The sequence below is a fragment of the Tricharina praecox genome, assembly GCF_024521635.1.
Source record: "Tricharina praecox strain CBS 144465 chromosome Unknown BZA05scaffold_14, whole genome shotgun sequence".
In the NCBI taxonomy this organism is placed as follows: domain Eukaryota; kingdom Fungi; phylum Ascomycota; class Pezizomycetes; order Pezizales; family Pyronemataceae; genus Tricharina; species Tricharina praecox.
In genome coordinates this window covers 374,859-400,957 of record NW_026250416.1, presented here as the reverse complement: position 1 = coordinate 400,957, position 26,099 = coordinate 374,859, and the positions used below count along the sequence as shown (strand labels likewise).

The window sequence follows — 26,099 nt, the reverse complement described above, 5'->3', positions numbered from 1 at the left end:
TTGGCATGTAGATACATAGGATATCTTTACCTCTTGGTACTCCAATATCAAGGTTTGAACTCTGGGTAACATGGGATTACATTGGCCCAACCATGAGAACACTTTAAGCAAAAGCACGTACATGACGTTTGTAATATCGGCCAGAACAGAACATAGTACCAAGAGCTAGCCAGACGGCCATATATCAAACCAGAGGAGACGAAGGGCACGGCCAACACAGCCACAGCCACCACTACCACGACCAGAAGCCAGCCGTCTTTTATACATACTAAATACCCAGGGTCCACGAATCCCACCACGCCCGACCGAAAAAAAACGCCGACAATTGATTACGCTTGTGACTTGAGGGGATCGGCATTCGGATTTACGTTCACGCCCCTGCGAGCTGCGAGCTGCATACATCGTACATAGTACATGTTAGTAGGCCGGTAGGTAGATGGCCGGCCTGACATCGGACATTTGACAACGGCCGCGTCCAGGGCCGATCTGCAGGCTGCATACATAGACGAATATGCGGGTGCCAACTACCCTATGTATTCTCCGTAAATAAGGCCCCGGTGCTCCACTCGGCTGTCACCGAGGATTTCTCGGATGCGGGATGTCATCCCAGACTGAATGGATGTCATCCCAGATTCCCAAGCCGGGTGGGTGGGATTAATTATTCTGCAACATATCACTATGCACCTACTACCTATCCTGGGACGACACTGCTCGACGACGACTCCCGTGCGGAGCCAAACTAGAGAAGCTTCTGGGAGTACTTAAAGTTGGTGTACTGTGGTATGGTCCGTAGCCGGGCGTTGAGCGGGAACATACTCTTCCAGACTCTATTGATGTCGCTCCTAATTTCCAGCCCCGAGTGAACCTCCATGACTCACACCCCCATTCACACACGCCCCCCTTCCGATCACTCACACTCACTCACGTAGTAGTACCGAGACTTCAAAGAGCGTGCACTGTGTACAATGCACAACGAGCAGTTCCCAGTACTCCAGCTATGCCAAAACTTCGTGTTTTTCTATTACAAGTGGTATCATACCAAGTACTTAAAGTAATCCACCTCACCCTCAATGGTCCCTCACCCTCAATGGTCCCTCACCCTCCGTCTCTCCATCACCCTCTCCCTCATCCACTCCCATTCCCACTCCCACTCCCATTCACTCTCCGTATCCCACTCCCATTCCCACTCACATTTCACTCACTCTCACTCTCCCGCTCCCACTCCCACTCCCACTCCCACTCACTCCCACTCCCACTCCCACTCACTCCCACTCACTCCCACTCCCATCCGCCCTCCCGATTCTCTCCTCTCCCCTCCCACCCGCCCACTTCCACATTCTCCATACTACCATAACCAATGACCATAACCAAATCAATTTCACGCCAACGACGACGACGATAACACGCTCCAGTCTCCAGTCTCCGGGGAATCTCTTTGCAAACAGCAAACCGCAGCAATCTTCCGCAGCAAACCTCACAGCACACAACGCAAGCACAGCACGCAACGCAAGCAAAACGGGGATACACGCCAAACCCCACCAAACCACACAACTATAGTAAAAAGATTATGAAGAGGATAGTAAGCCTTGAGGGGGGAATTTAGAAATAGGTATTTGAGTGTATAAACTACGCAACTACGCAACCACGCAACCACGCAACCACGCAACCACGCATACGTAATTCTTCCACTGCAAACAACAGCAACAACACACACGGTGGTGGAAAAACTAAAACGAAAACACAAAACTACAGAGATATCGATCAAGGACAACAGAAAACAGAAAACAGAAACGAAAACACGAATGGCTAGTGGTAATAAAAACGAAAACCGCAGAGAGCAAGAAAAAGATAAGGAAAAGGAAAAGTCTCAGGATTGAGAGCGAAACATAAGAGAGAGAGAGAGAGAGAGTTGTGTGTAAAACTAGTAGCTCCTGGGTGAGGACGAGTAGGAAGGTTGCGATTTCGCATACCCCATATACAAAGGAAACGAAAAACGAAAACGGGTGAAGATAAAGAAAACGAGAAAACAAAAAACAAAACAACGGCGAGAAAGAAAAACAGGCAATGATATCATCCCGATACTGCCTGATACCAAGGGAAAAGAAGGAGGAAGAAGAAGAAGAAGAAGAGAAAATATGGTCCCAAACAATGCGCTGCAAGCCTCATCATCATCTAGATGTATATCCCCCTCCCCCCGTTGTTCCCCGCAGCCCATATCATTGATGGAGTGGATGAAAACACAGGGAGGAGAACCCACGAAGACGGAACGGAAACACATCCTGCTATTAGTCAAACAATATCCTCCTCAAGTGAGGAAGGAAGGTTGGTTTCTCCCCCCCTCCCTCCCTCTGCAGCAAACAGCACACCGAACCAACCGGAAATAGAAAAGAAAAGAAAGACAGATAAGTGGTCTCCCAAAGCCCTGCTCATGCTCCAACAATGACAACAAATCCTTTTTATGTGCCCGCCCGTTTTGTGCTCAGCAGATTGACATACGCTGCACCACCTCCCGACGCCCCTAAATAAGGAAAAGAAAAAGAAAAAATCCCGCAGCAGGAGCATCTGTACAATCAATGATTGCCCCGCAGCCGCGAGAGTGAGGGATATGTGATGGAAAAGAAAAGAAGAAAGAACTCCTAAAGTGATGATATTGCAGGCATCACAACCTCCATGTCGGAGGATGATTATGTCCGCAAACTGCTACCGCCCAGCACTATGCATTATAGGGAAACGTCCAAAACCAAGCTGACATCGTTCACATCTCTGACGGACAAGTCCTCGAGGACCGGAATCAGGTCCAAGAGCTCGTTGTCGTGGGCGTCCGAGAACCAGCTGCTGATCGGAACAGCGTGCTGTGGGTGGAAGATGTAACTCGTGGGGGAGTTATCGATGATGATGGTGTCCTTGAGGTCCCGGCCCAGCTGAGAAAGATCCTACGCGTCAAAGTTAGCAAAGTTCGGACGCGTTCCATTCCATCACATTATCGAATTACCTTCACATAATTCCCCTGGTGGTTGAAGCAGCTCTCCCGGAACAGCCTGTGGTGGACGACGTTGTGGATATCGAGTTGATCCAAGAGTGGGTCACCGTACTGACAAAAAATTAGCCTAAACGAAACAAGAACGCCTGGGCGGGGGGGGGTAGAAACAAACCTTCGACACGGACGCGGTGAATACCACAACCTCGTACAACTCTCCCACGCGCTTCATGAACTGATCGACTCCAGGTCTCTTGATAACGTAGACATTGTGATACGTGCCTTCGATTTCAACGGGAATCGTAAAGTCGGCTTGATGCAACAGCTGTATCACATAGTCAGTAAAACTACGCCCTGATAACCAAAAACCCAAATCTCCCACCATCCACAGAGCCACTCACTTTGAAACTACTGTGCACTAATGTTTCGTCGAGATCCAAAACCAAACATTTCTTGCCCTCGAACTCGGGTCGCAGAGGGGGAAGAAGCCATGACTGTCTCGCCTTCTCGGGCTGGCTCTGAGTCAACGCGGCGGTAGCAGCGTGCGAGGCAAGCTCATCGACGTCATCGTTCGAGGTTGCAACCATCTCAATATCCTCCTTTTCGGTCGACGACGACGACGGAACGGACCGTGTCGCGACTTCTTCCTTGCTCCGACCGGACGGTTCACCGGTCGCATCGTCGATGGTGTCCGAGTCCGACATATCGGTCTCATCGGCTTGAGGCTGTGGGGGTGGTACGGGTGCTTCCGGCAGAGCTCCGATGTCTCTATCGTTGGCAGATACGGTGGGCGTCGGCGATTGAATCGCGACGGTGATGGGTGCTTGCGGGACCACTGTTGTCGGGGTGGTGGGGGTGTCGGGGGCCGAGTCGCCCACCTTCACTTCGGGAACGGTCTCCCTTACTTCTCTCTCGTGCCCGCTAGGGGCACCGGCGGTCACGAGGGACTTTGACGGGCCTTTCTGCACCACCTGACTCTTCTCGGTGATTTCGGCCGTCGTTGTCGTCGTTGTCGTCGTTGTCGTCGCAGCAGCATCCCGAGGAGCTGCGGTTCCCACGACGTTCTGCGGAGGAGCAGGAATAGGAGCAGGAGGCTTCGTCTGTTCTTTGACGGGAGTCGAGACTCGTGCAGGAACGGAGGACTCAGGCTTCTGGTTCGCGGTTCGTGAAGCTGGTTGCGCGTCATCGTCTGCTGTAGCACTGCTCCGACAGCAGAGGAAGACGGTAAACAAACGCCCAATTCCTCCAGGCTTCCGTGTTCGGCCGCCGGACTTGACACTGTCCGGACCGCCCTCGCCCTCCTTTCTTCTTCGCTTGCGCTTGCTGCTGGTCGACTGATTATCGCTCATGGCGGCGGCAGCGGTGCTGGCGGTCGACGTTGGAGATGGATCCGACATTTTCGTCGATGAAGTTCGGGCGGGGACAGCTAACGCAGCGCCCTTGTGGGCGATAGCCGAGGCGGTTGAAGCGACGTCGGTGGTGGCGACGGTCGAAGCGGACGGAGGAGGAGGAGGGTTTGACGAATTTGGGGCGAAGTCGTCGGCCGATATGGCATTAGGAGCAGCTTGGGGGGGCTGGGTGGAAGAAGAGCGAGCTGGGGGGTGGTTTGGAGCAGAGGGCTGAGCCTTTGAATCTGAATGGGCGGGCGGGATTGTGATTAGCAAATTGGGCAGGCAACGGGGGGTCGACTCGCATAAGTAGAGTTGTGGGTGGATAGCGCGAGCCGACTAGCAGGAGCAGTAGTAGGAGGAGTTGGCTGCTCTGTGCTTGCTTTGCTTTGCTTTCCGTGTGGGAGTGGAATTGCAGAGGGCAGCAGCAGCGGCAGCGACGAGTGGGAAAAGCGTGTACAGAGCGAGCGATAAAGTACAACGACTACGGGATGCACATAATGATAGGAGGATTGGGGGGTTTTTCTGTGAAGAAGCTCTCACCATATTGAAGTTGATTTGGTACGTCGGCAGAGGAGGGTGGAGGAGGAGTGGACCCGGCGCCCGTCGCGTGCCCGCTGTGCGGCTGATTATGATGATCCATCGCTGCAGTGTCGGCTGCTGCTTCTGCTTCTGCTCGTGCTTCCTTCTTCCTCCTGTTCTTCTTCTTCCTTCTTTCCTGCTTTTCCTGCTTCTGTTTTTTTTCCGGCGAGACTTTCTTTCTTCCTTGGAGTGGGAGGGGGGTGGGAAGCGGGTGCGGGTGTGGGTGTGTGTGAGTGTGTGGGGGAAGGATGATATGTGTGCTCTCTCAAAACGCCGACTGCCAGTCTTGAATTTTTCCCCCTTGAGAGAGGGATAAAACGGCTAGATAAAAGATGATGACTGAAAATTATTTAAGAGAAAGGAACGAAAACTGTAAGAACCCGACAGTGAAGGTGGTGGAGAGAGAGAAATCTCCAAGGTGAAAGGGAGAGAAAAGGTGAGTAGAGTAGGCGCCCGGATCGTCGATCCAAGAGAAGTAAGTAACTAGGGGGGGCCCCCGGCGAACTGTCTGTCTGTCGACCTTCGAGTCGCGACCGCGCCGTTGCTTCCTCTGCGTTGCGTGCTGCGAGAGTTCGGGTCGGCAGGCAAGCACTGATCTGATCTGATACCTTCGGTGCGGGTTTTCGGGAGTGAGGCGGAGGGAATGGGGGAAGGGGGTGGGGAAGTGGGATTGATTGTGCTGGACGCGGGAAGAAGGTATCAGGGTCAACGACGACTCGAAGAAACGACGGACGACGCGGCGAGGAGAGAGAACGAGGGGAGGAGTAGGCGACGTGGAGGAGAAGATGGGCGATGGGGGGAGAGGATCGACGGAGTTGGATATGGAATATGGGGGGGAGGGTGGTTGATGGGGGTGTGGCAGCAGCAGCAGAAGCAGCAGAAGCAGCAGCAGCAATGCAGTTAGCAGTTAGCAGTTCGCAGTTAGTTAGCAGTTGTTATGGGTTATGGGTTGGGTTGGTGATGGTACTCTAGTGCTGGGCGATTTGGTAGGGGAGTTTAATGAGTAGTTGGGGATGTATAGGGTCCCAGCGGCAATGCCCAACAGCAACGACCAGATCCGAATTTCTCTCTTTGTACGGCTAAAAAACTATCGAGTGGCTGGGGGCTGGAGAAGGGGAGAAGGGGAGAAGGGGAGAGCGTGAAGCGGGCGAGCGAGATGTGTGAGTGTGTGTGGTGTGTGTGGGGGAATAAAGGGCGGTAAGAGAAGGTAATCGAGACGTCTGGTGTGTGCATTGTGTTTCCTTCCCGAGTGTGTCCACCAGTGCCCCACGACGACGATGATTTACTCGACCAGCCAATCTGCTTCTCCCCTATGGTTTGGGGTCACTAGAGTCGAGTAACTAGACGTGCGCATACACCACATGCCTCTACAGACATACATATGCAATTCCAATAGTCGACCATCTCCGCCCCATGCAATGCGAGTTGCCATGATCACCACCGCCAGGCAATGTTCGCTCCGGCGCCAAACCCGAGGAAGGGAGGGAGGGAGGAGGGAACGGGGGAACGCACGAACGAACGGGCACCATCCGGGTCCAGTCCGCTCTTTGGCCCGCCGGCGACGGTAGAGTAGCGGCCGTCGCTCTCAGATCTAGCGCATAAGGTCTGGGGGAGAACGGGAGAGAGAGACAAAAGGGAGGGTCTTTCATCTGGAGCGCTTCTCCGCCGATTCGAGCCGAGTTACAGAGACAAAGAGGCCAGGAAACAACACGGCCTCTCCGCGACGATAACCTTCATCGCGGACACAACACGACGATAACCGTCATCGCAAACTTCGAACTCACGTTCATGCCCTTGGACGATGCGGGTTGGTGCAGAGATCCCGTCAACCCCCATCGAGGTAATCTATCTGGTCACATTTCAGTGGAGTACTCTGTTGTGTATCTGCATACGAAGATTTAATGACCGGGTGTGCGTAGTAGCGTCATCAGTCAGCACTGGCAAGAGACCAGCAGCCAATTTTGAGTAGCAGACTACGGCGGAGACATTGATGCTTGGGTTGAAGGTGCCTCCTCCGGAGCAATCTTCGGTGCAGCTGCTGATGCTGCTGCTGCGTATCTCCAGATTGCGTTCGTGTGCCCTCAGAGTGCCGTAATAGCTAGCACTTCCACATCTGCCCCGCGTGTCATTCAACTCAACTCGTGCTCGCAACCACCACCAACCGTCAACCGCCAAACCGCAACCCTTCTCTGCATCGCCGTTGAAGCTGATGAATCACGAACTGGACGTATGTAGAATATTGAAGTAGGGCTCGAAAAGGACAGAAGTAAAACACACGGCGCGGGAAGGGCGAGCAAACTGCTGCTGGCCGCCCGCCTCGTCTCGTGAGTCTCCGTGCATTGCACAACCGAGAAAGAGCTTGTAGGAACTTTCCGGTAGTCAATTGGGACGAAGGCAAAAACGGGACAAGAGCGAGCGCCAAACAGTACCGTAATCCCACGACCCCCTCCCGCCTCTCCTCCTCCCTCTCCTCCTCCTCCTCTCCCCCGGTCCAAAATCCATAGTGTCCAATGTCCATGGTAGTGTCCAATTGTCCACTCCTTCCCCCCCGGCTCCCCTCACCCTCCCCAATCAATCCCCCCTGCTCTCGATCCCAACCCATGAAAAATCCGCAAGCGACTGCCAAGCGCCGGAGGTCCTAAAATCTATGCTATGCTACCTAGGTAACAGCCGCCTCCGCTGTCCGTCTACCATAGGTACCGCAGTTGCCTGCTTGCCTGGCTGCCTGGCTGCATCACATTCCAGGGCCTGGATCTCTCACTCTCGCTCTCTCGCTCTCTCTCTCTTGTGGCCTCCGGGAGGCCGTCGCGGTTGGAGGCAAGAAAGAAAGAAATCATGACACTTTCCTTTCCCCCCTTCACCCTCCCCCTTCGGCCCGTCTCCGCCAACGAAAATCTACGGTTGCTGCCTGCTTGCCAGCCTGCCACACCAAGTCTCGCCCACCCCCCCCCCCCCCCCCCACACTAACTGCATGCATACTCTAGTAATCCTACTCTAGATCTCCCAGACTTCCACTCCCTCCCTTGGTTATTTCGCTAGGGCCAATAACCGCGGCGCGTTCACGATGCATTTGCTCCTAGATATTTATGTATGGCTGCAGTGGATCACGGGATACAATCACACTCAATCATACAAACGACGCAGCACGAGGCGTAAATGCGTAGGTATGCAAGAAGCCATTGAGTCTTGACTGTATGTAACGCGCGTACGGCAAATCCTAGGTATGCCTACTAGCAATAGTAGTAGATACGAGTTTAAGCTCGGAAGAAGGTATGTACCTACTCTACTCTACTCTACGGTACGTACCGGTAGACAGGCTTGTGTTTGTGGAAATGAAATTTGAAGCCGTTCCTCCTCCTGCTCCGCTACATACCGGAGGCAAAGCGTCAACCTACAGACGACGTCGGCGGACTCGCGTTCGCAATACCGGTGGAAGGATGCAACCAACGCTTATGTACTCTACGCTATGTACCACGGTCCACGGCGGACGGAAATAAGCGCATTGCGTGAGCCGATCGCGGTGGGTGACGGGACGGGGGAAGCATCCTGCCTACCTAGAATCCTAGATATGCTATGCTATGTAATATCCTAATTTCGGCACTGCGAGTCTACATACGGCTCTGGGTACGGCTCCACAAATTTGAATTTCGAACTCCACAAACGGCCGGCTGGACTGGACTGGACTCGACGATGGTAGATATGACTAACTTCCTACCTATCCGCAGAGTACCGGTACCGTAGCGATGCTACATATACGACCGAGCGGCGAGCTCAGGTGACAGGAATTCAGGGATTGATTTCAATATCAATTTCAATATCCAAAAAGGGGATGTTGAAAGACTCAAGAGAAAAGGTGGATTTCCTTTCTTTGTTTTCTCTGGTTTCTCTGGTTTCTTTGTTTCCTTTGTTTTCCCTTCGTGCTTTGCTTGCGCTTTCGCTTTCGGAAAGTGAGGTTTGAACAATGAAAGGCTGCAAAAACAAATTCCTCGCCTCTATTCCTCCCGCTCGCGCACAATGGGTTCAACGCGCGCAGTGGATGCTTACACCCCCAACGGCATATATAGATACGGGTCTTTTTTGTTTTGCATCGCTCTGCTTACTCCACATGCGCAGCTGCCGGCGAGCGCTAACTTGCTTACGCCGTACGGAGGATATTTTTCGCGAAACGGCGCGCGCGCGTGTCTATCGTACCTGCTTACTGTGATATTCGTCAAAAGAAGAAGAAGAAAAGAAAAAAGCATTGTGCGGGTGCGAACCACCGACTGTCCGACAGACCGTCAGACAGACCGACAGCCGAAACTGGGAATGGGACAGAACCGCCATCATTCCGAGAACAATCTGGTGGTGGTGGCAGTGGTGGTGGTTCGTCAATGCCTACTGTATTGCATCAAGACGCCAGAAGAGTGATATGGTAGTTAAGCCCGTTCGGACGATAGTATAATAGAGGAGATAATAGCATTGCTCCGCATTTCGTCCTGCCTTTCGTCCTGCCCTCGAGGCCTATCGTCTATGTGGCAGTTTACACAGTGATATGATACCTCCAACTGGCTCAGCCGCTTCACCAAATCCACAATTCCCATGGATTCGCATTAGCCTTCTGCGGGGAAATCTTCCATTCTGTGATATCATGCGTCGTCAAGACAGCATCTAATCAACAGCACATTCGTTTCCGCCGTAAATCTTCATTTCGTACTTAAAGAAACAAAACCGAGTGATAACATATGCGGGAAACCTGAGATATCACTCGACCGTTTGCAAGAACTTGCAAAAAGTCGAGTGATATCCTGTTCACGGTAGAAAAACGTAGCCCAGCCATAACTACTCGAATTCACTTCGCAGTGAGGTGCGATTGAGGGAATGTGCTGTGGCCGATACTACCGTGTACTACGGTGATGAAACACAGCTGGTCACTGGTGTGCTAGCGCCTATTCTCGCTAGATATATTCTCGCTGTACCCATTCACTCTAGCCGCACCCATTCACTCTAGCCGCACCCATTCACTCTAGCCGCACCCATTCACATTCACGCTGCGCCCATTCACTCTGCCCCCCATCGGGGTAGAGCAACAAGAATTTCCGAGCCAGACCTCTGACTTGGCAGCGGCAGCGGCGGATCCCACCTACCCCATAGCAGAAGAACAGAGATAAGGAGCAAGAGCGGCGGCAGCGGAGAGAGTAGCGGCAGCAGAAGGGAGGCGACAGGCTGGGGAACATCTTTTCCTCCCCACCCCCCCAAACCTCGCACCGCCAGCACTAGACACCCCAACCCCAACCCCCAACCCGAGCCTCGGGAAGAGTGGTAGACTGGGACGCAGTGAGAGCAAGAGCGGAGGAAAAAGTACGGGCTAGTCGGGCGGAGATCCCGGCATACTCAGGAAGAGATGAGGCGTTAGATTGGTTGGAGGAGTTGGCTGAGAGAATGGAGCTTTGATGTGGGGTTTGGAGAAAGACTGTCGCTTTTCATTTGTCACCTCATTGTCTTTCTTTTCTCTGTCTTTCCTTTTTTACAGTTCTTCTTTCTTTCCGTGTTTCCTTTTTATATGCGGATGGGCCGGGTGGAGAACAATAGGGAACCCACATCGAGCTCTCGGCCAGCGGTCAGAGACAGTGGGATGGAACTGGGTGTATACAGCCATGATCTGCAAAGGTCGAACGCTACGATGATGAAACAAAAAAACCCATTCACTCTCGCCGTACCCATTCAGTCTGGTCGCACCCATTCACTCCGCACCATCCTCCAGCTGCCATCGGCAGTACCCCCGTCTCCCCCGATCCCTTCCCCCCGCTGCCACCACCACCCGTAGGCTGTAGCGAATCCCCCTGCCGAACGAAGGAATAGATGCTCGAAATCCTTAATTACTGCTCGATATTAGAGGTTCAACGCGGAGATACACCCGATAATTCAAGTCTCAACTAGCCCTCGTGCCGTTGTTCACTCACATCAACTCACCACCTCTTGGAGCTCGAGTCAATTACTAGCATATCCAATTCGACAACTGCCTCGAGCACGGATGTGGCCCTGGGAGGACAGGCTAGGGAAGAAGGCGAGGAAAGTGAGGAAAGTGAAGTGAGGAAAGTGAGTGAAAGCATGAGCGAGCGAGTCATCGGGTGTGAAGAAGTAGTAAAAGTAGTAGTACATACCGGTAGTACGTAGTAGGAGGAGCACTGCAGTCTGCAGGCGTGAAGATCCCTCGTCTCTTTGGGGCTGGCGAAGACGGGAGATGAGCTATCATACCTTCTCTATGTACATTCCTAGGCACCGCTTGGTGATTCCCTGATGCACAACTGCGGTATCACATGTGTGATAGTAGGTAACAGTTACGGAGGGGTCATCCAGCAGGGCTGCGAGCTTGCGAGGGGATACAGTTGCATACTACTACTACCACTACCACTACCACTTCATACTGCTACTGCTACTACATACCGGTATCTACTACACGACTATGGTACCCGTCCCGACTCTCGACCAGATGTGCGCGAATACGGTGCGAACCGATCAACAAGAAAACAGACACGACTGGTCGCTGGCTGCATCTGTAATCAATCGACGATCGGTCATCGCGATGCCAATACTTTCTGTATATACCACCTAGGTAACTCATGTACCCTATATATGCAATAGAGTACTGTAGAGCATAGTACGGTATCTATCGTACTCCACAGTAAGTCCGTCAGTCCGTAGTAGGTAGTAAGTAGCAGGTAGTAGGTAGTAGGTGGGATACGGTACATAGCAGTATCATAGTGTAGGATTCGTGGCCAGACCCGGCCGATGGGGTGGCCTCAACGTTGAAATGTTCTAACTTCTCTGTTGCTGCTTTTATGTTCGTCTAGGTAGTGGGTCGGTCTCTTATCCAACACATAAAACATAAGACATCAGGCATTATTATCAACACTGCAAAGGTACTTTGTGGTTGTTCAGTCCGAAGAACATAAGCTAATTTTGGTTTCTTATTGCTTGCTACCTAGTCAATCGAATCAGTCTCGCCAGTTGGTCGTACTCGTCGGAGGTCGCTAAATAGGTGGAAAGGGTGCAACGAAAGTCAATGGCACCTACTGTAGAGAAATGATGCTACGGTAATACTCCTGGTTTGCGGGTATTTCCACGTTCGCAAAACAGGAACTTGGGAACTTGGGATCATGTGGGAATTTTTGGATTCCACTACGTTCACCGCGGTCTAGTAGGTAGGAAGTTAGGAGTTATGTAGGTACGGTATCAAAGCGAAGCCGTTCCATCATCCAGCGCCACATCCGCCTAATCCCCATGATCCGCGCAACACCTACCTACCCATGTTTCCGTTTCCGCGTGAGTCGTAAGTCATGACTCGGTGTGGCTGGCTGGCTGGCGCTTAGCCGATCCATGGTTCGTGTCTGGGATTCTATGTACATAGGGCCCGGGTTCGGAGGATCGTCGTGCGAACGAGTACCCTATGATGCAGGCTGTGTTAAATGCTTCCACGATCCCCCGCGACCCCCCGCGATTCCCCGCAATTTTTTAGGCCCCGTTACTTCCCCGGTTCCGGCCCCGGTTCCGGCCCCGGTTCCCTCCTTCGCTCCCGTTCCGCTACTTGGAATACCTAGGTGCATGCTGGACTACCCTCGATCCCCCGGCGTATGTATGTAAAGTACGACGACAGCCAGCGCCGACGACAGCCGTCGTCGACGACGCCCGACTTCCGCCGAATCGATGTGCGTCGGGAGCTGGCTGGCTGTCAAGTTCCATCAACCCGGCGCGGCGGGTGCACGACAGGTGCACGTTGTAATCAAATAAAGTATGACAGTATGAGGCTACAATGTAGAGTGCATATGAGCGCCCATGGGCATTCCGTTCCATTCACCAAACCGTAGTTAACCGGACCAAAACGGTACAAACAAGAACGTCCATACAAGAAACGTTAATATATACTTGCATATGGGTAAACATAGTCGGATGATCTTTTTTCTTTTTTCCCGAAGCAGGATTGAAACGGGACGAGACTGGGAGACGGGGGAGTCGGAGACAGGTGGTTTTGTTTGCATGCACAAGATTGGAGATTTCAGAAAGCCCGATATCAACCGAAAAAGTCACAAAACGGACCCGACAAATCAATATCAATATCAATGTAGTAGTTAGAATACGGTATCAATAGAGAAGCAGAAGAAGAAACAAAGCGACGATATCAGACAAGAAAGAAAAAAAACTCCTTTATCAAAAATATAGGTACCACCCCCAGTGGACGCACGGGACGCGTAAATACAGACGGACAAGAGACATGGACATAGACAGAGACAGAAAAACAGCCCAGTAGACAGACAGACAGACAGATGACCCTAAAACCAAAGAAAAGTATCCGTTTCACACCCAACCCAGACAGACCAACCAACCCAAGCAGAACCAACCCAACCCAACCCAGCCGAGATAAAAACCGCCTCGGACGCAACAGAAGAAAGACGCCGTAACCGAAATCGATACCGAGACAATGCTGCCCATTTTTATGTGTTTGCGGATGTTGTGGTCGGAGACGCTTAGTCCTCGATGGCGAAGTCATCCTCACCGGGGATGCCGCCCCAGAAGACGGGGCTCATCTTCAGGAACCGCTGCTTCTCGCCGCCGATGGAGGAGACGCTGCTCTTGCGGTGGGCGTAGGACGGCACAGGCTTCAGCTCGCTGTCGGTGGGCGAGAGGGGAGGCGACATGGGCGCCACCTCGAGGATCGAGTTCGGGATCGACGAAGGGACCATCTCGGGCGACTTGGGAGGCGCCTTGGGGTAGCTCGCGCTCTGCACGGGAGTGAGGCACAGGAATTGGTTGGGGCGGCGGATGCCGGCCTTCTGCGCAATGGTGGCGTTGGTGATGCCGTTGGAGCTCATAGTGATGTGCGGGGGATTAGGGGTTTGGGGGGTGTTTGTTTGTGAGGGAGTGGGCGGAGCTGGGAATGCGGGGTTCTGGCGGGAACGAGGCGAAGACGGTGTATGAGGTGTTGGGCTTTGGTGGTGGAGTGTTGGACTGGAGTGCTGGTGGATGATGGATAGTAATGGAGGTGGGAGGCGGGACCTTCTTTATACTCCGCTGGGAGTTTGGTTTAAGCTCGCACTACTAGAGGTGTGTACTGACTATGCGATTCGATAGCTCTCTCTTTTTTTTATTCCCCACACACAGCATTGAGGAGCACAGCGCTCCGAGCTAAGATGACATGTGGTGTGTTAGATTGAAGTCACCGAGCATCACCGAGGGACAAGGTGTGCGTGATCGGGTGGTGGTGATGGTGGTGGCGGTGGTGATGGTGGTGGTGGTGGTGGTGGTGGTGGGAATTCGAAACCCCCGCCGTCGGAAATGCAACTCCATTCAATCACCCCTCGCGCCTTCGAATCGCCCCCCGATGTCATGGGCGTGCGTGCGTCCAGGGTGCAGAAAGCAAAAGGCTTGTCCCGATTACTCGGCGTTGACGATGGTGCAGCCCCACCGCAGCCAGAGCAACGACGACGCCGACGACGACGCGCCTTCCTTCCTTCCTTTTCTTTTCCTGTTTTGAGGGACCGACACAATAACCTACCCTACAGAATCTGTGAGCCGTCTCACCACAGCTACGTATGTACGAACATACAGGATCTTCCACCACATACCACCCGCATCCCACGCTGTATCTTGCATCTGTAGTGGCAGTGGTACATGCTCTATGAGTACCGCACATCACCCACGCAGAGCACTATGGACGGCTTATCCTGGGAATCAATCGAGGAGCCGACAGCCAGCTGGATCCGCACGCTGGCTCAAGGGCGGACGCGGTTGGATGGCTAGATCCCAAGACAAGAGTTGGAGATGGGGGGGGGGGGGGGTCCGTCCCTGTGTGGGGTCCGTCCCTCTCTCGGTGGGTGGGTCCCTCCCTCGGTGGGTCCCTACATAATAGAGGAGCTAGCAGAAACCCACGCGCAGAAACCCACAGATAAGACTCCGTGATCATTAGCTCTCCTCCACTTTGGGAAAAAGCCTTATCAGGACACGGGCTATTCCTTTGTGGTCCCGCACCCCCCGCCCTGTCCTCCCCCCCCCCCCGCTCGCGCGCGCGGCACAACCAACCAACCATCATTCCACCTCCCACTCTAGAGTTCTGGTCATGTCCCCCCCCCAGGCTCCAAGTCCAGGCCTTCCCTTACACGAGTGACGTCTTTTTGGTGTCTTGCTTGTTGCAGAACTGATAACCCTAATTCAACGTCTAATCACATCTGCACGCACCCACTGCCGCACCCCCCCTTCCTCCGCCTCCTCCTCCTCCTCCTGTGTACTCATATGTACTCCTCCTCCTCTGCTCTACAGCCCCATAGAGGTCCCCGCGTAACCGCCAGAAAAGACCCACCCCCCATTTCCATCGCCATCGCCATCGTCATTTGCTCGACACATTGCCGCTGCTGCCACACTCAAGAGAGGTGGTGGGCCCTCGGTGATTGGGAGGAGCCAACAGCCTATGTAGGTATGTAGCATACCCATAGGTGGGCAAGTTGCTATTATACATCAGTATGTACGTAACGACGAACGTGGATGGTGGTGGTGGGATGTCCGGATGGGAAGGGATGGGATATGTAACAAAACTCGAGCAGCAGGCAGCAGATCCGAGTACGGTACGGTGGAGTACGGTAGATAGCTCTATCTCCCGTATGGAAATTGAGCGAGCACCTTTTTCTTTTCACCGGACTACTCGCGAGGAACTCGTTTGTTTGGTTTGGTTTCGTGAATTCTCTGCAGACAGCGCTTCTTTTTTTCTTCTCTTTTCTCTCTCTTCTTTTCTTTTCTTTCTCGCGTTCTTTTCTTTCTTTGTTTCTTTCTTTCGTTCCTTTTCCCGCCCCCCCTCCCCCCCCCCTCCCCCCCTCCTCCCCCTCGCTCCGCCGTCTACCTGCCCTCAGTCGTCGCCGTCCGGTATGATTTGTTCGCCCGTGACCGACCGAGCCAGTCCGTCGACCGCCGACTGACTGCCAGACTGCCTGCGTGGCCGCCGAATGCACTCGCTCATCTCATCTCATCGCACGGCCTGGCCCTTAGTTAGCCAGAGCACATACCAAGCAGCATACCTACGCGCAGGCGGCGCGAAAGGATGCGTTTTGTTCATGCGTTCGTTTGTTTGTTTTGTTGCAGAGAGCACTGGAGCAGCCCGCCCGGCTGTCCGCCCGCCCCTCGTGAGTCGTCGCAGTGCGATATATCGAGCGTGCGGGCTTTTACTCTACTCTAGTTACTCGAGTGCGGGGCAGAGTGAGTTATGTATACGTCGTGTCACGCCGGCCGCGATAGCAGCAGTAGCAGTAGCAACAGAAAATCATCATCGTGGTCACATCGTCACAGCACATCACTACCCAAAAGTTTATTTCTCCGCCCACCTACCTACATAACCTACCAGGTATGTACACTACGCAAGCTACGTAAGTGGCCTGCTGAGGCGGGCACGGCGTCTTCAAAGTTCAAAGTTCATGCCAGTGCCAGTGCCAGTGCCCGTGCAGGGAAGGGGAAGTCTATCTTGCACGCTACTGTGATATGTAGGCGGGTCTCCATCTTGGATGATGGAGACCACAGTAACTACCGTACCGGTACTACCTATTCTAGTCTACCCAGTACAGCTAGGCGGGAATTTGACTGGTTGGTTGGTTGGCCGGCCGGCCGGGCTTAACTCCTAGTACTCCCAGTAGTATGATACTTGGTTAACTAACTACCGTACTGCTGGCTGCTGGCTGTGGGGTGGCGATGTGGCGATAGGTACACCGTACACACATGTAGTGATGTGTACGGTAACATGTGTATCCATCATAGATCCCAGAGTAAGTAACGCCGAGCGAACACCCTTCTGGCCATCCCCCGCGCTGCCAAGATGCCGAAGGTCCTGGAGGGTCCGCAGGGTCCTTATGATGGAAGTGAGGAGATCGTGGCGGGCGGGGGCCGCGGGGCGGGCGGAAATGTCTCCGAGATCTCGTAGTACGATAGTAGTTAGTCCCATATCTACTCTAGATACTTGGGGTTGCTGGCAGCTGGCAGCTGGGCCGCACACGGATGGCACGCAACACGCACGCAACACGCACGCACGGGTCGGCCGGCGCGAACGGACTCCGGAGCGCTGGCCGGTCATCCCTCCACTCCCAACAAACAAACAAAGCGTGCCGGACAGTCGGAGTTTCGTGCGTGCACCCTGATGGTTGGTTCTGGTTCTGCTGATTAGATCGTTCTGCGATAACTGCTAGCAGTTAACTACTAGTAGGAGTTAACTCCGGCGCGGCATCAACTGGGGTTTCAACTTTCAACTTTCCTGGGCAGTGTGAAGGGAAGGGAAGGTCTGGGAGCCACGCACGCATGCCCGCCAGCCAGCTCATGTTTGATCCGTCGCACCGAACCGCACGCACCGGCTAATACCCCACGGAAAACGCAAGCAGAGTGAGATTGGCGATCCGGAATCGATGCTGTCTCGCTGCCGGCCCTGCCCTGCTTGCCCTGCCTGCGTGGTCGCGGACTTCCGTCTCCACGATATGGACGAATGAGCGGGCGAGGGAGAGGCAGGGAGAGGCAAGGAGAGGCGGGAGCGAGGTGAGGCGACGACACAGACGACGACACAGGACGACACCGTGGGCTTGGTCGGCGGTGGATCGGGGCGTGTGTATATCTGGTGCCTGTAGATGGAGTACCAAGATACATACTAGTATCCAGAAACCGCGTCTGTGCTCCGGCCCCGGGAGATTCGTGCGTGCACTGCACTATCATAGGCCCCGTGACCTTCGACCGAGACGCCACCAACACCAACGCGCTCTGGAGTCTGGAGTGGAGTTGATCTACCGTACTTGGGTAACATGTATGTCGAGTATGATGTGAATAAATAGGTAACAGAAAAGAAATGCCAGAGCTGATGCTGAACCGCCGCCCTACATACCTCGCACTCTCAACATTTATCCACGGCCAATTGGGAGCTGCAAGACTGCAAGACTGCAACCAATCGCGCGCAGAGAGGACACCATTCTATGTATCGACCAGGTATTCTACCAGATCTAACATCTCGGTGGGGACCGTGATTGTTCGGGGATACGGCGGGGCGGGCGTCGTCGTCGACGTCGACAGTCAACAGTGCTTCTTCTCGCCTGCACTGCAGTGCGCCGCAGGTTAGAGTACCCACCCACCTTACACACACACATGCACACGCACACACCTAGGCGACACATGATGTCGAGTGGATGCAGTGGATACAGTGGAGGGGATGTTTGCATTTCGAAATTCCCAGGTTACCTTGGTCAAGGTCGCCTTGCTTTGTGTGCTCTGTGGGTGCTCTGTGCTCTGTCTGTGCTTCGCTCTGTGCTCTGGAGTCGCCAGTGTGTCCCCACATAACGCAACGCAACACGACATGATTTGTCCTATTGTTCTGTCCTGTCCTGTTCTGTCCTGTCCTGTCCTGTCCTGTCCTGTCCTGTCCTGTCCTGTCCTGTCCTGTCCTGTCCTGTCCTGTCCTGTCCTGTCCTGTCCTGTTCTGTCTCCTCCCACCACCACCACCACCACCACCCCTCCTGGGGCGGACCAACGTCACGCCGCCGCCGCCGCCGCGCAGTGAGACTCCCAGAGGGAGAGAGATGGAGTGAGAGAGAGTGAGATGGGCATGGCAACCAACATGGGACGGCGACCAGAAAAAAACAGAACGAAGCGCGAGGATCTCTTTTCTTTTTTGCCCTTTCTTTCCTTCTTTCTTTTCTTTTGTTTTCTTTCTTTTCTTGCCTGCCTGCCTGCGACGTGCAGCCAGCCAATGGCGGCCGTGGCTCACCCACGCCTTGATGGTGGTGGTGGTGGTGGTGGTGGTGGTGGTGGTGGTGGGTATTGCGCCTTTTCGTCAGATTCTGATGCCTCCAAGAGCGCAATGACAAACCCGCCGCCGTCTCGTCATCGTAATTGTCATCAGCTTCGTGCTTTGGTTGATATCTACGGGGAACGGGTGCCCCCCTTCGGCGTTTCTTCAGCGTTTCTTCTGCTTCTGAGACCGAGTTTGAGTTTGGTCCTGACGCTGCACACCTAGTAGTAGTAAAAGACCCTCTGTCGGACCCAGTTCACGATGATAGGAAATGTCCTGCTCTGGAGTCCAGAGTACGCGGAGTACCGACTGCACGATACCTACTGTCCAGCGTATGTCTCACCAGTCTGTACGTACATACGGCCATCCAAATATATCCCTCTACATACACTACAAACTCGATGTATGATACCCACATACCCACAAACCCACGCCGTACGGCAGGCATGTAGCTCTGGACCGCGACACCGCCGCTAGTTACCAACACACACACACACACACACACACACACACAGCACACATCACATCACACAGGCAGCGGGTAAATACAACTTTGAGCTGGGTGCCAGGTGGGCATGTGTGTGGATATGTACGGTACTATGGTCATACATGAAGATTAGGGTAGAGTATGGTACATGGGGATCTAGAGATAACGATCCGAAGGAAGGAAGGAAGGAAGGAAGCAACACCCCGATCATCACCATCACTAAAAAGAACAAGAATCGCAACTGCCGAAAAGCCTTGTGCATCTCTGCATCTCTCTTCCTTCCAGAGACAGAGATAGAGACAGAGACAGACACAGAGAAGCCTGGCTAGAGGAAACCTGGGAAATTGCATTGCCGCGGGGGAAGGAGGGGAGGTGGGGAGGGGAGGTGGGTTGGGTTGCACTGGGTGCCTTGTGTTGCCCTGGGTTGGGGTTTGTCGTAACCTCACCTCCTCTTCCTCCTCCTCCACTTCTTCATCCTTTGTCACTTCACATCACCGTGACCCTCCGTCAGACTCACAGCTCCCAACTCCTGCAAAGTCCAGACGGTTAAACACAAAATAACTTGGATGGATGGATGGGTTGGATGGGTTGGACGCGTGCACACTCTGCCGGTACTCTACAGTACTCTACTTCACTCTACTAGAGTTTGATAGTCAGCATTCGGCCCCGGAATTGGAAAATACCCAGAGCTGCTACATACCACTACCCAGTAGCTGCCAGAGTACGGCACTCGTGTGGAATCTGGATGGACATCTCACTTCCAGCTTTTCCTGCATGGCGAATCCTGCACGGCTGCTATTTAACCGTGAGATCGAAAAAAGCTTGCGTAGATACCCCAAGTGAGTGCCCAGAATACCGTGCCTCGAGCACACGCTTGTTGGAACTTGGAAGTCGCCGCGGATGCTGAGACTGCGACTGCGACTACGACTGCGACTGCGGCTTTTGACATGTGTCCGTGTCTCTGTCGCCGAGGATCTGGAGAGGTGTCTGTGAGGCACGCATACATAACTGTCAGGTATGCATGCCATGTACATAGACACTTCATCTAGATACTCCATCTAGATACCGTACCTAGTAACCATACCATAGGTACTCTACCCCCGAGTCCCGCTCCATGGCAGCTAGGGATCCTAGATTCCAGGAACAACGTTATTCCACCTCCGCATCCCCCCGGCCTTGGACCCATGACATTTCTCGGGTATGCAGCCCACTCTATGCTACTCTATGTAGATGAATTCCAGTCACGACAATGTTCCGCTCCGCTCGCCCATGACTTCCAGCCGCACGCGAGCGTGCGTCCTCGGAGCTCACCCACCCATGTATGGCCTATGGGCCCATGGCAATCATCCTCGAGAGTCGAGACGAGAGAGTCGAACATTCGGATCGTATAACCCCGCGGGTTCTCTGGAGGCGCGCGGAGTGGTTGGGGTGCAGTACACCCGCCGTCATATGCTGGGTAGAGTACCAACCAACTATCATACGATGCGCGGATTTCCCATTCCACCCGGCCCTTCGGCCTGTGAAGTCTGCAGTGTGGGCTGATCTTCTCGGATACTAGAAATTTTTTTCTGGTTTTCTACAGGGGATGGGATGGAATGTATTTACCTACACATGTGCTAATAGAGTGGATTTATATGGGGTTTTCGTCTTTTCTTTTTTCCTTTTCTTTCCGACTCGGTTGCTTCCGAGCTCAGGCGCGCGACGGACAGGCCAGACAGGTCAGGACAGGACGCGAACGCGAAATCCATCTGGAAAGTCTCCCAAGCGAGTTTCGCCGCGGATCGTGTTCTGGGGGGGAGGTGTTTGAACTCTGCACACTCTGGATATATACACTACATACACGACTGGGAGTCTGCGAGGTGCAGGGTTCGGACACTGCACAGCGTGAAGATGGATACCCACGTAACAAATAACCTCGAGCTCAATCCCCCATCGGTTCCTCGAGCTCAAGCTCAAGCTCAATCCTCCTTCCAGCCGGTGCCGAACCCGTTCTCCTCCTCCTCCTGCTCCTCACCCTCCCGCCCGCCGATCGAAGCCGGTCGAAGCCTCAAAGCGGGTTCCACGCACTGCCCAAGCCCATGCCCAGGCGCAGGCAGATCCGCCCTGCTTCGACGAGATACCGGTATACAAGGTGTTCGCCTTTACTTTTTTAAAAATAAAAATAAAAAATTCTACCGCCGCACGGACTCCGGCCTCCGTAGAGCAGATCTATGTGTCTTATATGTGTCTTGTATGTGTGTGTGTGTATGGAGGGTCACAGAAAGGGACGAAGGGTTGTTGCACATCACCGCCCGTATCATGGATCATGTATGGTGTGACCAGATTGACGGACGGACGGACGAGTGGATTGGATCACAGCACATCACAGCACAGCATCTATGTAGATTCTGAATTTCTGGCTCGCAGCGGGCATGGGTGCGGCGGCGGACTGAGACATCCAGCACAGCCGCGCAGTCGGGAGTCGTGGCCGGAACTTGGAAGATGCACTGCTTTCTTTCTTCGAGCCGCCTCTTCCCTCCTCCTCCTCCCTCCTCCTCCTCCTCCCTCCTCCTCCACCACCCCTTCCGCCCTACGCCTCGACGAACGAGACGGGATGGAACAAGACGACGACCGAGGAAACGCAGATGGAAACGCAGATGGAGATGGAAACAAGCTTAACCACTGACGGTGTCCACTGGTGGCTGCATCCAATCATGTACTGTGCTCCGGCCATTCCCGAACCGAACAGACGTGCATGGTGGTGGTGATGCTGGTGGTGGTGTACTGTAAGTACGCATTGTGGGGATCGTCAGCATTGCGCTGCAGATACAGACGAGGTGGACGACGACGGCCGAGATATCGACGAGGAGGAGGAGCCGGCAGTGTGAGACTGCATGTTTGCGGCGGAAACCGCGGTCAACATCTACTACTCGGCTCTTGTTTGCGTGTCCGTCGTCGACGACGGCAGGTGGAAGTCCGAACATACAGTCCTACAGACATACAGACCTACAGACCTACAGACATACTCTCTCTCTCCGGGAGCTGAGATGGGCTGGCCACAAACGGCTTGGATTGGGGACCAAGCTTTGTTTGCTCGCGCAGTTGCCTCACGCGAAGGGAGGAACGGGAAGAATGAAGGGGGAAAAAAGGATGCTGTTTGCAGCGACGGCGACCTGGGCTCTGGGCTCTGAGCTCTAGGAGGAGGAGGAGCTCTTCCGCTGGACCAATTCCATGAAAAAAAGTACAGACTGCTATCTGCTATCTGCGTACATACTAGGTATACCAGCAAGCTTCTACTCATTCCAGGGTCTTACGTCGAGAGTCGAGACGAATCCTCATCTTTTTTTCGATCCTGGAGTGCAGTTTCCTACATAGTTACATACGGGGTTCTACCCGCGATAGATACTCCCAGTCTCCCATCATCCATCATTCACCGCCTGGTTAATCTTCTCCCGCACACCTCTACCCCCCACCCCTCCCCCGCAGTGCTTGACGAGGATGCCAAGAGCAAGAGCGTCGACCCGGTGGTCACTCGGTGGCACTCGATGGCCGGCTGGCCTCCCCCCCCTCTCACGATCGTGGACCGTACGTTCAACTCACGAGCACCGACTCATATAACCGTCCACCGGCTTGATCTGCTCGCGAACACCACGCCCTCCAGCCCGAGACTTGGGCCAGACGACCAGTTGAAGCATCGGAGGCTCCGCAAGCTCGATGGAGTCGGTGGGAGGGTCGTGGTTGTATTTTGTGAGCGTGGGTCTTCTTCTCTGCTCTGTTGGAGTGGGCTCGTGGGGATTGTGGTCATGCTCGGATCGGAAGTGCATGTTCACGCCGTGGGACAGTGTACGTGGGGACAGTCTGTGTGAACGGCCGATGCTATCGACACCTCGGATTATCGTCGAGTCGGAGGGTGCTCTGTTTTCGGTGATCATGTACTAGCACTAGCACTGGGGGGTTGACGGCTGTGTGCCAGACGGATACACAGCGGGTACTCTTTGGGCCAGTGAACAAAGTGAAGGACGGAGCAAAATATTTCGCCGTAGCCTTGGTGTATAGGTAGTACGTGATTCCATGGCCTCGTCCGAGCCTGCTTCTAATCTCCGATTCCCACTCGCAAACACAACTCCCAAACGCCGTAGGTATACGCCTCACTCATCATCGTCGACTTCCCACTCCTCCCTTTCCCTCCCCTCGCCGTAGAGCACTTCACACACTCCGCCGATGGGCACATCCATAACCGCGTCGGTCCCGCGACTCCACAGCGTCCTCCAATCGAGATCCCCGCGGCCCCTAAGCATATCCCCCCACTTCTCACTCTTCCCGTGATCCCTCACCTCGCCCTCACCTTCCAGCATCCCCTCCACCTCCCCATCCCCCACCGTAAACGCGGCGACATTCCCACCCACATCCACGACCGCCTCCAGCGCGCCCAGGGGAAACGTGAGTACGGTAGTATTATACCCCGCCAGGGCAACAAAAACGTAGCACACGAGGACGACAAGGTAGCTGGGAATAACCAAGCTCCACCAGCGCGAGGGGTAATAGCTGAACCCCAGGCTCTCCAGAAAACTCGCGGGCAAAAAACTCCACAGCAGCTGCAGCGCGAACGCAGCGTTCGCGATCACGTACAGTGTGAAGCCGTAGTACTCGTATGTTGGCACTTTGGGCGCGTACCGCGGTGTGCGGGACGATAGGCGGGACGACGACAGGATCCCCTCGCTGTCGCTGCTGTCTGGTGTGGTGGGCCGCGAGGGCCGGAGGAGGCTCGTCAATGAGGGTGAGGGGGGGAGGGGCGTCGGTGGTCGGTTGTAGAAGGGCGGCGCGAAGGAGGAGGGGTGCAGAGAGGGCGGCGACCGCCGTGGGGATGGCGACCGCAGACCCGTGGATTGCGCGGGCGGCGCGAGGGATGAGGTCGTTGTGCGTGGCATGGCCGCGGTGGGGGGATTGGGTACTATGGTAAGGTACGAGGTGGTGGAAACGCGCGAGGTGGTAGGTTCTGCATCACATGGGCTTGCGAGCTACTATAACTACTAGTACTATCCCACCCTGGTCGGAAATAGAGCGTGACTTGTCATGACTGAAACTGATTCTACAAGTGGAACCAGTGGTATATGTACGAGCTACGTATAGGTCGCAGGCGTCGCTGTGGATACAGCACTGACACCACTGTAGATATGCACTCTACTTGCAGTGGTTATTGCGCTAGCCTCGCAGCGGTTTAGGCCATGTAATGCAATCGCCGGCGAGGGGAGTTGAGGGAAAGTTCCGGGTGAGAGACCCTTGTATTGTGAATAGCTCTTGCCAAGGGGTTTCCAAGCCACCTACCGCCGGGTGCCGGTGGTGGTGACGGTTTTTGGTTTTTGGTTTCGTTTTTGTTTGCGGCGTGACGGAGGGATGGAGGGAGTAAGGCTGGTTAGTTAGATATCACTCGATACTACAATAATTTAGCACGTGATACTGCACCTTCCGCTGCCGCCCCTTCGCCATAGTCTAGATAGGCTGCATGCGAAATAAAACAGGAAGATATCTCTCTCTTTTTTTACGCTGCCGCTGTCGGCTGTGGACTCTGGAGGTGAGAATCCCCAAGTGCATACGATGAACGCCATCATCGAGGGAAGGAAGGGAGGAAGAAAAACGTACAGCTCGGAGGAACCCAAAATCTCCCTACACATCTTCGTATTGTATTGAGATCCGAGAGCAGGGCACTGAGGCAACGGGAATGGCCAATGGCCAATGGCCGTGTCACTTGGACTGATACCCTATCGAATCACTTCTCTGCAGAGTACAATATGGTATCACTGTCAATCAACGTCGCAAATGGGCGTGACCCTGAGCCCCGACGGTCGATTGTGAGATGTGATGTGATGTTCAGCTCGGATTGATTCATTTGATGCGTAGCAGCGCTGTCTAGTGCTGATAACTGGACAATCAAGGGCCTGTCCGGTTGCCAGCTACATTTTCAAACCATGGGTTTCTGACTAGTTGAAGGTTACCAACTGAGCTGCAGCCGCAAACTCTCATATTCTCCGATCACCCGTTAACCAACCCAGATATTCAACAGTGCGAGGCGTAGTAACGTTGGCGGCATTATACCTACGAAACAGACGATAAGGAGTTACCCCGTATCTAAACTTCTGTAAAGAATAATGCAATTCACTTGCTCAACCGTACAATCCAACGTAGCGAACACGCGAACCTAGGTCAGCAGAAGCACAAAAACCATCATTATTGAAGACCGCCTAGGTACTTATGGATACCGTACCCTACCTATGAGCGGAAGAAGAGGAGAGGAGAGGAAGTATAGTATAGTATAAGCACCGGGCTAGAAAAGTAAGTTCATGAAGCTCACTCGAGCGGTGGGGTGGGGGGCGGGTGCATTAGCATACATGTTATCCAGAGAAAGATAAAACACACACCCTGAGAACTCCAAGAAGTGGTGTATACCTATAGTAGATGCAGGAAGTTCCAGCCGACACTAGTACCGAACTCTATACTAGGTATACGATGCCGAGTCAATCAATCTGTTGCGATTTTACGTTGAAAAGCCACCATCGTCACTCGTCATGATACCTATTGCACATTTGTCATCATGGTAATATTTGCACGCTTCGAGAATCCTGTTTAATTCTCATACATGCTTCTACTTTTGCCTGGTATTTCTAGCTTCTCGTCCGCTGTGTGTCGCGAATGAATCAACTGAAACATCACACTCATATTCTTAACACAATCACTCACTCGCGAACCGAATGACTTCTTGTGCAGCTCTGAACAAACTAAACCAAAACCTCTCCCTCACTGGATGGATGGATGGATGGACGGTATAGACCCCTAGTCCCGTGGGGACTTTCCGTACATACGGTACTGGGTATGAAGGTTGTGCGTGGTATGCTCAGTCTTGTGTATGTGTGTGTG

General features: G+C 53.7%; 3 protein-coding genes across 3 annotated transcripts; all 3 read right to left on the bottom strand.

Annotated features, from left to right (window-relative positions):
• Positions 1–2,499: 2,499 nt before the first annotated feature.
• Positions 2,500–5,250, bottom strand: BZA05DRAFT_61067 (HAD-like domain-containing protein). Its single transcript, XM_051488488.1, has 5 exons — positions 4,909–5,250; positions 3,379–4,602; positions 3,153–3,302; positions 2,993–3,091; positions 2,500–2,933 (listed from the first exon to the last, which is right to left on the bottom strand). The coding sequence occupies exons 1-5, from the start codon at positions 4,909–4,911 to the stop codon at positions 2,721–2,723; spliced, it is 1,689 nt and encodes a 562-aa protein (XP_051338902.1). The 5' UTR covers positions 4,912–5,250; the 3' UTR covers positions 2,500–2,720.
• Positions 5,251–13,448: 8,198 nt separating this feature from the next.
• On the bottom strand, positions 13,449–13,793 carry BZA05DRAFT_419203 (uncharacterized protein; the record flags this gene model as incomplete). The annotated part of the gene is made up of 1 exon (XM_051485568.1): positions 13,449–13,793. The coding sequence occupies one exon, from the start codon at positions 13,791–13,793 to the stop codon at positions 13,449–13,451; it is 345 nt and encodes a 114-aa protein (XP_051338901.1).
• Positions 13,794–23,227: 9,434 nt separating this feature from the next.
• BZA05DRAFT_60984 (PIG-P-domain-containing protein) lies at positions 23,228–24,166 on the bottom strand. Its single transcript, XM_051488487.1, has one exon. The coding sequence runs from the start codon at positions 24,113–24,115 to the stop codon at positions 23,336–23,338; it is 780 nt and encodes a 259-aa protein (XP_051338900.1). The 5' UTR covers positions 24,116–24,166; the 3' UTR covers positions 23,228–23,335.
• Positions 24,167–26,099: the final 1,933 nt, after the last annotated feature.

What these genes read in the sequence shown, in the direction of transcription:
- BZA05DRAFT_61067 (XM_051488488.1), bottom strand. An exon ending in TCACCGCGTCCGTGTCGAAG is followed by an intron (nt 3,092 to 3,152) that starts GTTTGTTTCTAC and finishes ATTTTTTGTCAG; the next exon opens with TACGGTGACCCACTCTTGGA. An exon ending in ACCAGGGGAATTATGTGAAG is followed by an intron (nt 2,934 to 2,992) that starts GTAATTCGATAA and finishes TTTGACGCGTAG; the next exon opens with GATCTTTCTCAGCTGGGCCG.
- BZA05DRAFT_60984 (XM_051488487.1), bottom strand. Translation starts at nt 24,115, where the DNA reads ATGCCACGCACAACGACCTCATCCCTCGCGCCGCCCGCGCAATCCACG.